General features: G+C 36.0%; 1 protein-coding gene across 2 annotated transcripts in view; it reads left to right on the forward strand.

The window, feature by feature from the left end:
- Positions 1–593: 593 nt before the first annotated feature.
- Positions 594–15508, forward strand: part of glsb (glutaminase b) — an 81573-nt gene continuing 66658 nt past the window's right edge. The window contains exon 1 of one of the 2 annotated variants that reach the window (XM_015359152.2): positions 594–1157. In XM_015359152.2, the coding sequence (XP_015214638.1) occupies positions 865–1157 (293 nt within the window). In that variant the 5' untranslated portion in view covers positions 594–864. The remainder of the gene's footprint in view (positions 1158–15508) is intronic. The other variant, XM_006636663.3, reaches the window with a different exon arrangement.

Raw genomic sequence — 15508 nt, forward strand, 5'->3', positions numbered from 1 at the left:
ATACCATCATTTCTCATCAGTACTTAAAAAAATATAGGGTAGAAACTCCGACTTTTTCTCCACCATATCCCGATTAGTTACATTCCTTTATTTGCCTAATTACTGTAGATATACTCCTTTTATCTCCTGATGCCTTTTTTTTTCTTTAATAGATATTTCGGAGCAAGAACACTTCAGATAAAGTGTAACTTGTTTACCCTAGTTACAATGCCTGTAATATTTTATTTTAAGTAAAAAAGCAACTGTTATTTAATCTGAACTAAAACAAGTGAGGGAAGGTTATTATATTGCATTTTAAATATAAACACATATTTGATATATTTAATTTAAGTTATTCCGGCCTTCTGATTATTTTATTATAATATTAATCATACTCAGGAGTATTATTTTCATTGTAAATTACATAATGTTACAGAAACATCCTGACCTAAAAATACTTCCATTCGCTTCATTGGTTGTGCTCAAGAGTCTCCTGAACTACGCACAAATCCTGCGCGAACCTGAGATCTTCAATCAAGCGCACTGCCTGTTTAAATACGTTCTGTAGTACTGTCCTTCAGAATCCTAACGTCTTTCGTTTTAATGCTTAGGCTCAGCATCAGCAATTAATGTAGGAAATGATGCAGTTGAAGAAGGTTGAAGGGCATGTCTTTTAACAAATCAGAGAACAAACAGATATAGCACTAAATATCAATTCCCCAATAGGATTTCAGTGGGCGTGAGTAAAACGTTGTAGCACTGTAAGCTTCGATGTTGCGTTATTGAATGACTCATTGCACATTAGGAGGTTGAATCTTTCGGAAGGCTGTTGTATTTCGGTGGTTCTCTAGAAATAAAACAAAAAAACCAATCAACAGGATTGAAATGTTACAGTTTAGGTTTTCGACAGCGTTAAAGGAGTTTTTTCAGACCAATCTGAAGCGTTCTTTGGCAGGTGTTTCAAAAAATAAAGTGTCATTCGTGACCTACTGTTTAAGCGCTGCTTCTCTGGATGTCCAAGTGGTGTCTAAACTGAAGCCCTTTCATGCCGGAGGATATAGATCCGTTTTTCAGCCGCTAGTCGGGTGTAGACCCTTTTGCTCCAAATCTGAAGGCGCAGTAGCAGAGACTGAGCAGCGGAAGCACAATGATAACAGCAAAGAAGCTGCGGCGGAGAAGTAAGTCCGGGAATTGTTAAAATTGAACGGTGGTGGATTTCACAGAAAATTTAATTTAGATTTCAAGAAAATAATGCTTTAAAACTGACCCAGATTTTTACATTAAATAAAATGCGTATGCACTGGCCTGCATTAAATTAAACATGACTTTATTGTGAGGTTGCTTTCAATACGCAAATTCTTTACTTTTACCGTGTTAATGCTGCTTATGTTTAGTGACTGCTAAAGAACCGAAACAGCGGTAAATTAATTTAATCTACTGATTACAACTGATGACAGAAATCGTATTAAGAAATTGTAAACGCTTATAATAATTTGTCTCGTCGGTTAGTTACAGTAAAGAAGAATTTGGCGCACGTGGTTTTTCCCGGAAGGAGGACTTGATTATCTATTGGCACTGATCCAGTCTAGATCATTTGTTGCAGTCGGCTTTGCAATGTGCATACAATGGCTTTCTTCCGTAAACAACTGATATCGTGTTTAGTGACCGCTAATACTAATTACAACTGTGGTAGTTATGCCTAGAGTTTATCGCGTATCTCATAACAGATGGGTTAAGTAGATTACTAATCAGGACACAATTCAATATATTATGATACAAAATCCCACCCGCTTCCCTTTGAAGGCTGTGGTGTCCATTAAAAATGGTGGCGTTTTCAACAATATCTTCGTTCATAGCAGGAACGTTTTGATGACCACGATTGAAGTCAGTTGATATAATTGAATGCCGGTGTTTCCCGGTGGATACATTAGTGTTCTTTTTCTAATTTCCATACTTGGTAATCAATTGATTAAAAATGCGGAAAGGTTGCCCCACTGGTACAAAGGGAACATTATTTCTTAGGAGGTATCTCCTGAAATGATCGTATTTTATGAATCTCGATTTAACAGAATCCTCCCTGATTTAATTTTTCTAATGTGTTGTTGTTCCGCTTTGTATTTATTCCAAGACAGTATTGGGTTTATTTCAGATTCTTACTAGACAAGGACGCTGGAATGGGAAAGCACAGCAGTATCATTGTTTCTTGTCTTGTCAGTATTGCAACAAAATAATTTCAGAATCTTTTCATTACAAATGTTTTTGTAACAAACACCTGGAGTACAATGCATACATTTTATTATATTTGAGCACTCATACACTTCTCAATTTAGCTGCATATATAGGTCATAGGATATAATTTTAGATAAGTTAATTTGATTCAGAAGAATTATATTATACTGTAGTCAGTTCTGTTGGATTTCCATATGCAGTATGTATTTAAAATAATGTTGCTCTGTTTTAACAGTATGAAAACTTCCTGCTGTCTTGAGAAGTTATGTGGGATGTGGTGTTTGAGGAGCATGTGATACGTGCTTCATTTTCTAAGCGAAAACTGTCTGAAAGAATGTAGTGTTATACGTGGCATTTTTCTCTGCTTCATGTCTGTTGAGGAGCCAGCAAAATAAAATGATTTACTTTCTGAAGATGATCTTTACTATGTTTCTGATTTTTGTTACTTTTATAATAGTTAATTTTTTAATTAATTCTTTCTGAAAACAGCATGATGCCTATTACAATGCCTTCTGTTCTTTGATTTAATCATTTTTGCCACATATTCCAGGCAGATTTAATACTTGCTGCTAAGAATATAGTCAGTACAGGAGGATGTTCTGTGTCCAGTGGGAAAGAGGTTGTGTAGTCCCTCGCATTATCATTTTTCAAAAGCCAAGTAAATTATCATCTCTAATGATTAAAAATTGGTGATGAACATAGAAATACTTTCAGTTGAGTGTGGATTAGTTTTACCTAAATCTGGATTTCTTATCAGTTTGAATATCCTCCTATTATCTGGTTTCTGAAAAATATAGGAATGCACTTGCTATAATGGGAAAAACTTTGAGGTCATGACCATTAGGGACATACAGTAAATTGAAACAAAAACAAACTAAGTAGTGGTTAACAAACCTAATAAGTACACAAACATCTTAAATTGTCCCTAACTGACCTGTCTACAGAATGTTTCAGTTTTCTAATTCTTAATTTAAGAACCCCCTCAGTTTTATTAGTTCCAGAGGAGTGTGCTGCATCATGACAGTGGTTGTTTTGAAAGTTGTGGATGTCATTAGTTTTAAGGTGAGATTTCTGCATTAGAATGCATTAGAATTTTCTTTAAAGAGATATCTTTTTACAATGCAGAAAGTCCTAATACATAGTATGTTTAATGCGATTAAGTAGGCCACTGAGTTTCCAGATACAAAAACTGTTGTCACAGTAGATAAGAATAATAAATTGAGAATCTCTCACTCATAAAAAACAATCAAAATAAATACAGATATAAATAGTTTCCTTATCAGACCTATTGTGAAGAAAGATGATATTCCAAACAAAACAGACTTTATGCATGGAATGCAAAGCAGTATATTATGAATATAAGTATAATGTGGCAGATAAAACTGCAACAGTAGAAAAATAAGGAAAAGCAAAAAAGCCAACACTGCAAAACATTGACTGTGAAAACAGTGTAGTTAGAAATAAGGCTTCAAAAAACTATATTTCTCTGAAACATAAATCTTCAGTGAGCACTGAGCACAACAGTTCAATGCTCTGAAACCCAACCCCCCATTATTCAATAAATAAGCAGAAACAAAACCTTTTCAAAAGTCCTTTTATAACAAGATATCCATAATCCAATTCAAAATTATAACCGATAGTATTACAGTATATATACAGTATTACATGTCCTAATGGTAAATGTAATGTCAGTGTAGACAGTGTAAACCTTACAGTTCTGATAAACTTTAATGTCCACATTGAACTGTATCCATTGCCAAAATGATATTTGTAGACTCCAAAGACATTGAAAAATCTTCATATTGGTTTGGTGTTTTAACAGCATTTGTTTCCACCATGAAGACCTTAACAAGAGGAACTGGATAAGTCAGAAAAGACTTAATCCTCGTCCTCATTTGAATGTGAGATTTCCTGGCTTGTGCTATGTCCTTTTCAAAACTGCAACGTTGTAATCCGTGAAAGAGTGTGGTCTATAACTACTGTACTATAAGGTTGGATTACAATGTGTTGTAGCAGTTTAAAAGTCAGTTTGCATGGCATGGATCTGAGGGTGTTTATACTTGCTGGTGGTGGGTCTTTGTCTCTGCTCTCCAAAGACGGACTCCCTTTAGAGAGGTTAGACTGAAGAACTTTTATAGGTTCACTCCCCTCTTGATCCTACCAGTGTCTCCAGCAGTGATTCTGGTTTTGGCCAGTTGCTGTTTAACCACCTGTATGCTTATTAATTACCCACGTTTTATTAAGCTTCAAAGTAAATGATTTTAGATCAGTTTCTAGGGATCTGTGTCTCTCGGCTAAGTGGTGAATGCAAATTGCCAAACTGTAACTTCTGCAAATGAAAAAAAGGTGACATGGATCTTTGACTTGGTGAGTTTGGTAGGTATTTCCAGTAACTTTTTTTAAAACTGTGAATAGGATGTCTTTATCACTTTTCATTATCATATTGATAACTTATATTAGGGTTTTTTTATGAACAATCCTTATTAATACACCTATTTTCTAACTGCTTCTTCCAAATCAGTGTTTCAGGGGAGCTGGAGCCTATCCCAGTTGCAAACTCAAGGCAGAGCAGACGGACACAAACACAGACACCCAAACACTCACAGCATGGTGATGCAGCTAGCTTCTTGGGTCCGTGATTAAATCCAGGGCTCCAGCACTGTGAGGCAGCAATGCTAACCACTGTACCACTGTGCTTTCCCCAAACCTATTCATGTTTTTGTTATTCACTGTTAATTTTTAAAAAAGATTTGATCTTTGCTTTTGAAATATTGTGATATCTTCAAAACTGTATTTCTCATGGCACTGTGGTACTAAACATTATAGTGAACTTGTTTTGTATTTATTTTAGTTAATATTAACAAAAACTACCTCGGTTCATCGTTAAGTGAATTATGTTTGCATTTATTGAAATTGTTAAATAACTTGTTGATTTCAAAACAGACTATTATTTTACTTAGAAACAAGACGTTACCCAAAACATTGGCGACTAAGACTACTGATATGTTTACAAACACATGTATCAGGCTTATAGAATGGAGCTGAGTCAGCTTGCAAGCTGCAAAGAAAAAAGTAGAGATTAATTAAACTCTGAAAAGACAACTGTTTCCTATGTTGTGTCATGTTTGAAAGGTTGTCTAAAAGCTGCTGTAGCATATTTATATAAATTCACAGTAAGGTTTGTCAGGATGTTGTTGTATTCTCTATGCACATTCTTGCGAAACCTAAACTTGTCTCACTTGTGGCATAATACTTACCGATAATAAGTATTTAAATAAAGCAAATGTTCGTTTTTCATATATAATTATTCACTAGCTCGTAATAAAGTTTCATACAATTAAGGAACAACTCTGATGCATGAGAGACTGTGGAGTGATTTACAAACGGATTCTGCGGTATTCTATTATGCTGTTCTGTTCTGTGTGAATTGTTCTGTAATTCCGCTATATAGAAGACCTAGATGTGTAAATGCCTCAGTGAATTATTGATGAATTGATGAAACCCTTCTTACCATACTTAACAGTTACTATCAGCTCAGCTAATGTTGCATGTTAGCTGCCAGATTTGTATTCTAAGTGCAGCAGATAAAAGCAGACCTGTTTCACATTTAATGAACATATTCAGTTCATATAAGCTTGAGTCCTAAATGACTGGACAAAATGTAAAAATAGAATCTGAGATATTGAGCTTTGGTGGACATTTTTTTTAGTAGCTAGTTTTAAGCTATTTATTTGAGCACCCAAAGGTCAAAGAAGGAAAATGGTGGATGTACAGTGCGAAAGTATTCACCCCCTTGAACTTTTTTTGGATTTTGTTCCTGTTACACCTTCAAATTGTAACACATTTAAATAATTTTTCTCCCTTAAATAACACAATATATTAAACACAATATGAATCAAAAAATATTTTTTATTCAAGAATATTAGTTTCTCTAGAATTAAAGATTTCTTTCATTTGCCTTGAGTCTTCTTGGGTATGTCTGTATGAGCTTGGCACATTTAGATTGTGGAATTGTTGCCCATTCTTCAATGCAAATTTGCTCCGACTCTGCCAAATTAGATGAAGGCATCAGTGGACAGCAATTTTCAAGTCATACCACAGATTTTTAGTTGGATTCAAGTCTGGGCTCTGGCTGGGCCATTGCAGAATACTAACCTTCTTTTTTTCAAGCCATTCCCTGTTTTTGCCGTGCGCATTGGGTCATTGTCCTGCTGGAAAATAAATCTTTGCCCTAAACGCAGATCTCTGGCTGACTGAAACAGGTTCTGCTCAAGGATTGAGTGTTACCTGGGTGTTGAGCTCAACTTTAGTCTCATCAGACCACAGCATTTTCTTCCAAAAGGTTTCAGGTTTTGTCACATGGCTTGCAAACTCCAGGCGTGAGTTAATGTTGGCCTTTCTCAGAAGTGGCTTCCATCAAGCCACTCTCCCAAAGAGGCCGAAACTGTGAACTGCTGAACAGATTGATGTCTGGACAGTTTCTCCCGTATCAGCCAAAGAACTCTGCAACTCTTGTCAGTGTTGTAGCTGGGCTCTTGGTCACTTCTCTGACAATTGCCCTTCTTGTCCAGTTGTTCAATTTGGTAGGATGGCCTGATCTTAGAAATGTCTGGGTTGTGCCATGTTTTTTTTCATTTTGTTACAGTGGACTCCTTGGTGCTCGTAGGAAGGTTCAAAGCTTTGCCAGTCTTTTTATAACCTTCTCCAGCTTTTTTCCTCCTAACAACTTCTTGAAGTTTCACGGGCAGCCCCTTGCTCTTCATGACAGCAGGACTGATCTGATCTGTTGTTTTAGTTGTGAGAACTCACAAAGTTAGTGGTATTTATTGTGCAGTCAAGCAGTTGAATACAGGTGGATTTTAAATAAACACAAGTCTACCTTGTTAACATATTTAGTGTGACCTCTCAAGATAATTGAATACCTCACCCAATTTAGGTTGTTAAAACAAAGGGGGTGAATACTTATCAATTAACTGATTTTCAGATTTTTTTTATTTAGTTCTGAAGACATCTAAATACTTTATTTCATTTTACCATGATAGATAATTACTTCTATAGAGTGGGAAAAATCACATTTAAATATGCTTTAGTTTGACTTTGCAACACAGTAGAACAAGAAATAATCAATGGGGGGTGAATACTTTCTGAATTCTGAGTTGCTAAGTTGCAATTCTGAGATACCATTTTTTTTTACTCCCTGGCGGAAACGGGCTTCCATAAATATGAAATACAAATGCTGTTAATAAGAATGTTGTGATAAAGCTAAACTGCTTATGGTTAGTGTGCTCCAGTGCTTCATCAGCCTGGATGTCCATTATAATGATAGCTGTCCATGTTTCTTGCCTAATTCTCATTGCTCTTTAATGAAATAGTTTTTAGAGAATGAACTTTCTGTTCACATTCTGAACCAGAGTGGTAAATTGTACTAATCTGAACCAATCATATCTTATCAAAGAAGAAATATTTGCTTTCTTTTGTGTCAAACTCATACCAGATAACAACTGTATACAAAGGTTCCTAGTGCATGCAGTCAGAAGTGTTTTTAATGGCTGGAGAATCATGTTATTTTTACTAATATGTATATATGGGGGAATAATTAATTTTTTCTGTGGGATTGTATTGTTTTTCACTAAATCATCTCTGAAGTTACCCCTACCGACATTGCCTTTTACCAGAGTAGGACAGAAACGGATACAGTAGTTTGATATATGATAGCTTATCTTATGTAGAAAAAGATCTTTAGGCACTCAAGCACTGCTGCATGTTAATGTTGATCAGACTACAAAGTATAACTTTCAGATATACTTTGTTGCAAAAGTATAAAGACCCTCAGCAGTCACACAAGCTGCAAGCAGTAATTAATATTTGTTAAATTAATTTCAAACAAGGAGTTAGACTTTAAACTTTAAACTTTTATATGTTTAAAACCTTTTAATTAGGATTTAGGTCTGCCTATAGTACCAAATCAGATCCTGCCTGTCACCTCTGGAGTGCCTCAGGGCTCAATCCTCTGCCCTTACTGTTTCAATATTTATTTGTTGCAATTAGGCCACGTTATTGGAAAAGACCATGTCAATTTCCACTGTTATGCTGATGATATTCATATTTACCTGTATACATAATTAAATCTTCAAACTGGTCATTTAACACTAAACAATGTCTTGAAGATATACAGTTGTGATTAAAGAATTACCTCCAATTAAGCATGAATAAGACCAAGATGATTTAAATTGTTTCTCACCATGAAGTTTCAGTGTTGGACTGTTTAAAACTCACTTTTAGTGATGCAGAAATTATTCCTCAAAATTCTAAAAAAGTTAGGGATGAGTTTTGCAATGTCCACAAAGTTTACAACAAATCCTTCTTTCATTTAAAAAACATATCCTGTGTAAGACCAATTCTTTCTCTTACTGATGTTGATGCTTTCATCTTCTCAAGACTAGACTACTGCATGCTTTGCTAGCTGGATCAACTAAGAAATTACTTGGATTGACTTTAAATTCTCTTGTTGCCCTACAACAATTCACAGGATACAGACCATGTGGCAAATTCACTTGTTGTCACATGGTCGTTATCCTGTGTACTTTCAAGAATTGTTACTCCAACACTTTCCAGTTCTCTCACTTCTTTCGGTTGCGTCCAGGCTCTTCAGCGTTCAAAGAGTTTCACCTTGTACATTAAGGGGCAGAGCCATTTTGGTCTATGCCAGCAGCCATATCACCCTGCAAATCACAACTGGCAACCCACTGAAGCTAAGCAGGTGTGAGCCTGGTTAGTACCTGGATGGGAGACCTCTTGGGAAAAACTAAGGTTGATACTGGAAGAGGTGTTAGTGGGGCCAGCAGGGGGCTCTCACCCTGCGGCCCATGTGGGTCCTAATGCCCCAGTATAGTGATGGGGACACTATACTGTAAACAGGCGCTGTCCTTCGGATGAGACGTAAAAACCGAGGTCCTGACTCTCTGTGGTCATTAAAAATCCCAGCGCGTTTCTCGAAAAGAGTAGGGGTGTAACCCCGGCATCCTGGCCAAATTTCCCTATTGGCCCTTACCAGTCACGGCCTCCTAATAATCCCCATCTATGAATTGGCTACATTACTCTGCTCTCCTCCCCACTGATAGCTGGTGCGTGGTGAGCGTTCTGGCGCACTATGGCTGCCGTCGCATCATCCAGGTGGATGCTGCACATTGGTGGTGGTGGAGGGGAGTCCCCATTACCTGTAAAGCGCTTTGAGTGGAATGTCCAGAAAAGCGCTATATAAGTGTAAGCAATTATTAATTATTTATTATTATTATTGAAAATGCTTACTGATTATATTAAAAACGCACCCTCTTCCGATGTTTTTAAATCTTGCTTGTTCTCAATTACCATCAATTCTTGACATAATTATTTTTATTTAATAATTTCTACATTTTTTATAATTTTTCTTTTGTACATTTTTCTTTTTGTTTACTTTATGTAAAATACCCTGAAAATGCTCTGATTGAAAGGAGCTATATAGAATTAAAATTGATTGATTTGCATACTGAACAGTCTATAACCACACATACAAAGCAAAAAACAAACAGAAGATAAAAATTATTATGAAAGAAAATGAAAAAAATTGTGTAAGTGTTCAATTGTGGAGTAGTTTTTACCTCCTGCAGTTCTCAAAGAACTGGAGATTTTACTTCATGAAGAACTGTCCAATATCCCACAGGAAGCAGTTTAAAACTTTTGCAGAAAGGACTGAAGCTGTTCTAAAGGCAAAGGGCAGCCCAAATCCTTAATTAGTTCTCCTAGTTCTCTGTCCTCCTAGTTAATGAATTATTTTGTATACTCCCTGTATTTGTACCTTAATAATAATAATAATAATAATTAATAATAATAAATTATTATGATACGCAGAGCTTTCTTTACAAAAAATAACATTTTAGTGTATTTTCCAAAATGATTGTTTTAAAAAAAATGCATATGAAGCACAAATGTTACCCTTCGTAATCAATTCACCTACTCCTATGTTTCAAGTAGTGATTACTTCCACAATAAGATAACTTTATTGGCCATTGTATTAGGAATTTGTCTTTTTGCATTTACTCTCCATGAGACACACAGACGGGAAGAGAAGCTTAGGGTCAGAGCGCAGGGTCAGCCATTTATACGGCGCCCCTGGAGCAGTTGAGATTAAGGGTCTTGCTCTGGGGCCCAATGGAGTAGGATTCCTCTGCCAGTCTCAGGATGCGAACAGGCAACTTTCCAGCCACGGGCGCAGATCCTTAGCCACAGAGCCACCACAGTTTATAAAGTTCACTTCCTAATGATTGCCTCAGTTGATAAAATTCACTTCCTTTACTTGAACTGTCCGTAAACAAAACACGGGTCTCTGGAAAAAAACAAAATTGATTGATTTGCATACTGAACATTCTATAACTACAAATACAAAGCAAAAAACAGAGAGAAGATAAAAATTATTATGAAAGAAAATGAAGAAAATGATTGTGTAAGTGTTCAGTTGTGGAGTATTTTCTACCGCCTGCATTTCTCAAAGAACTGGAAACTCTGATAAATGCACATGTAAACACACTTACTCCCTCTCAAAACTAATACAGTCCTGTACAAAAAACTCAGTATAGGTTCTGCCTATATTGCTACATTTTATACCAATTGCCCTTCCCTATAGGGAGCAATCAATATTCATGCATTTTAGATCTATTTAAAGGTTGTATAAAGTATGACCTTTACTGTTTTATTATTTTTGCATTTTTACTGTGTCCACTGTTGTGGAGGAAAGGTATTTCTGGTTTTACATACAAAATTCCCATTAAGTAGATTTTGTCTGTTAAACTGAAGATTTTTAATGCCTTTTACAGTGCCTAAGCCATCATGATGTGTAAAATTAAGATAGGAGAAATTCGTAATTGTACCTCTTTCTCATCTGGTGTAGACATGCAGCAGCTGATGAGTTCATAGAATAGTTTAAACTGGTTGGATTTTGTTTTGAACTCTTTAAGTCTGAGACCGGCAGTCATTTACAAGCCCCTTGTACTTGGCCATTTTATGCTCGGCCTCCTCCAGCCGATCCTCCCATGGCACTGTCAGTTCCAAAGGATGACGTTTTTGGTTGATTGGAGACTAGAACAATATCTGGCTTCAAAGTGGTCTTGACAATGTGCTGTGGGAACTACAAACAACAGTTCTGTAGAATTAATTTTTATGGAATGAGAGAAGGTGTCTGTTCTTTGTACATAATAAAAATGGACCCAACAAGTGGATTACATGCTGATCTTCTTGTGCTAAGCAGTGACTCATAGAGGAAAGGAGAACACCTGTCAGTGTTATTTTCTTTCTCTGGGTAGTCGTAGCTTGAAAAAAATATTGTCTGTAATGTAAAAGGTTAAATGAGAACAAGATCAATCTTTATCATAGCGGTCAAAGAAATGTATTAATATAGTAATAAATGGTAATGATTCCTTCATATATTATTTTTCCTTTTATCTATAATTTAGAGGTTTGTAATATGTGTTTCTTACAAAAATGCTTGTTTTGAAAGAAGAAGAAATAGACTAGAAGGTAAAAATTGCATTGTTTTTTGCTGTTTCTCACAAATGACCATGTTCTATGAGTTGCTTTTGATTTTGTATGGTTGAATAAAATGGTTTCCTCTGTGATCTGCATTAATTTTGTTTAAATATTCTTTAAATACAGTATATTAGATAAATATACTAGTACTGAGATATAAAAACAATAATTATTTTAGTACGTAACTGATGCATCCTAAATTTTAAAATGGACATTTTTGCTTCCAGTGCTTTTGTAGTAACCTTGTGTACTTTGCAGTGCTGTGTTAGCAGAACTAATTGTATCTTGCACACTTTTTCCACTATTAGATTTAAGAAAAACAAGTACTTAACTGAGAGCTTAAATACCATTTTCTGTTGCCAGACAAATACGGTTTCTGTTTTTACCTCTAGTAAATTTGCTCTGGCTATCAGCCAGGTTTCAAAATATCTACATTACCTACCTTACCATCTGCCAGTGAAGTATTTTTAGGTTATATCTCCTGCAGTAAGTGATTCATCATCTGTACAGGAGGTAAAATAACTTTTCCAGTTTTCTTAAAAATAAAGAACCCACTAAGGACTACTCAGCAGTTTCACTTACAGTACATGCTGGATTTTATGTAGTCATCCATATTTCTTGTCTTAAAATTTTTTTGCCATCGGTTTTATTTACAGTATTTTAAACAGTTTATTTGTGAACTAAATATGACACAATACAAGGTGTTATTAGACTGAGATTTGATTGAAGTCCACTGAAAACATTGAAAAAGGCTTGTTTAGAAGAATTCATATTATTTATAATAATTATATCTTTATAATAATTTTGTCATGCTAGATGCTGTGGATGAGCAGCGGTATGAGCTAGTATTTACATGATAGCGAGCCACCTTGTCATTCGGTGACAATCACTTAGAGTACGCTGGGCAAACGTTCCAAGGTCAAATTCTTCCAGCACGGGGGTACCTTTAAAGCGGAGACGACGGCACCGAAATTTTTTGGCGCGCCTTCTCTTTAAAGCCCTGGCCAAATATGAAGACAGTACGTACAGTTATAATTCAAACGGAATTAAAAACTACACATCCCAGTTACCATGGTGGTGCTTGTGATCATTGCGTTTAACCAACGAAACAGGGCGAAAAATCAGTCACATGACTTTGGGGCAGAGTTTCGAAAGCTTAACCTATCAGCAACAAAGCGAAATTTACACGATAGACTACCTCAAACTGTCAGTTACACGACTGTGTATGTCGCTTAAGCCACTCCTATTTGGCATTTTAGTTATGGAGGCGAGAAGACGCCCCCCCCCCCCCCCCCCCCCTCTCTGGGTGCCTGATTTGCCGCCATCTTTAACCACTTCGTGTCCAAATCGCAGTAGCTACGCGTACGAAATAAAGTTCATCCCAGCTACAAAACATAGATATTTTTGTGGTAAGAGGGAGCAAAACATCAGTATTTACTGCTATTAATTAGTGTACGATTTATAGTTGAAATCTGAGCCTAAATATAAAGTTAAAATCTCGACAAAGCAATGTAGGAAATACAGAGAAAATAAATCCTTTCTGACATCTAAAATCAGTTTCGATCAAGGTCTCTAAAACGAACAAGAAAAAGAGGATTTTCGCAAAAAGTTTTAGAAATGGAGCAAACAGAATAAAAGCCATGCCTATAGTGCAGAAGAGGGATGCAGGAACACTTGCTTAGATATACAAAAAAATCACAAAAAGGTGTATGTTACAAAAGAACATGTAAACATGTACATCAATTTCCCTTCGCGATCAATAGTCTTATCTATAAACATGAAACAGAGTGAGGAATCAGAAATTAGCATGCATAAAAACAGCAATTCTGTCAGTGAGCCCTAAATTAATTAATAGCAACTATGGTTTCATGGAGGGCTTCTCAGATAGTTGGGCATTTAGGTAAACTGCCAGGTGAAAGGACTTGTAAACATATTTTGTTAAAGCAAGTCAGTTTTTTCCGCAACACATAAAAGACATTTTTCCAAGAAAGTTTAGCCTTTGTCACTAATGAAACCACTAAATAAAGACATAAATATAGAAATCTTAAGATTTGTTTTATTTAATGTTGGTAGCAGGATGAACTGTCAGGTTGAGCTAAGTTTATATTTTGTCGCAGAGTTGCTATAAGATGTTAACAGTAAAAAGGGTATTTAGAAATGAGTTATTTCAAGATTAAAATTTTCAGAATAATTGCAAATCTAGCAGGATAGAGAAAGCACAGAAAACTGGCAGTTAGATTGATCAGATTAGTATGAAAAGTCATTTAGCAAAGGGAATGAGAAGAGTGACAAACTAGTAAACTTTAGATCTTTTTTCTGAACCAGGGAAAATCTGATCATGTTTCCCTATAACAATAATAAAAAACTTTATTTTATATATTACCATTAAAGGTGGCATCTCAAAGCAATACAGTAGATGTAAAAACAGATAAAAGGACCACAGATTACAAAGTAAATACATATAAGAAAGACAAGCAGTTAGAGGTGCTACCAAAATTAGAAAATGAAGCAGATACAGACACTAAGTCTTCTGAAAAGAAAGGTTCTGAGGTTAGATTTAAATGCACTCAGGGTACGTGACTGATATCACTGGGAATACAAATTGAGAGCTCTGGGGTGCAGCTAGAGAAGACCCTGTCACCCACAGAATGTAGATGTTCTTGAGGACAGCTAGAAGACCAGAGTCAGACGGACAAAGGTGGGGGAGTAGACGGATATTAAGCCATATACTGTAGGTAAAGAATGAGGATGAGGAATTTGAAGTTGACTCGAAACCTGATAGGTAACCAGTGCAAGGACTTGAAAACAGGTGTAATGCATCCCTGATAGGATTCTCGCTGTCATATTCTGAACATATTGAAGATTGCTCAGTGTGGATTTAATTTCCCCAGTGAACAGGGTGTGCATTTATTAATTCTAGGAAAAAAAAGCCTTTCTTAATTTCTCTAGTTCTTAGTTTCTCTAGTTCCCTTTAAAATAAACTTTTATCCCACAATGCAGAGTATTAAATGGCCAGTATTTACACATGATATTTGTGATTTCAAGAAATGAACACAAGCAGCTTTTGGGGATTTAAGTGTTGGCTGAGTTATTGCAGGATAAAAGACTAGAGATGTTGGTAAGAAGAAGATAATTTTGGGAAAGCTAAGGAATACACTGATAACAAGAACACTTCCTAATGGGGTTAGGCATACTTTAGATGAAGATGATGAAGTTAACAGACTGTATGTTTACATAGATACTGAAATGAGGATTGTATTTTAGATTTTGTGCAGTTACTAGTATTGAACTGTGTGTTGGATGCACATGAATTGAAGGAATTGGCAAACATAGCTGATGCGGATCCACAGAGCCAGCATATTAAGATGTTTATAATTAGAGGTAATTTGTTTAAATAACTAGGTATGGATACTGATGTGCAAGAGAGGTGAAAAGGCCAGCACTATAAAATATTTTATTCTCAGTGAGATGCTGCCATTTCATAGTGGGTTTCTAACACTGTGTATAGTTCCATCTATTTCTAATCTCTTTATCCAGTACAGAGGATTTGGAGCCTATCCCATTAAGCAACGGACACAAGGCAGAATACACCCTGGACATAGCGCCAGTCCATCACAGGACAGACAGACACAAACACACACACACCAGGGCCAGTTTTCCCATAAACCAATTAACTTACCAGTATGTTTTGGAGTGCGAGAGGGAGTCATATCACACATATGGAGAAAAACCATGTAACCCA

Source organism: Lepisosteus oculatus, chromosome 12 (genome assembly GCF_040954835.1).
Source record: "Lepisosteus oculatus isolate fLepOcu1 chromosome 12, fLepOcu1.hap2, whole genome shotgun sequence".
Classification (NCBI taxonomy): Eukaryota; Metazoa; Chordata; class Actinopteri; order Semionotiformes; family Lepisosteidae; genus Lepisosteus; species Lepisosteus oculatus.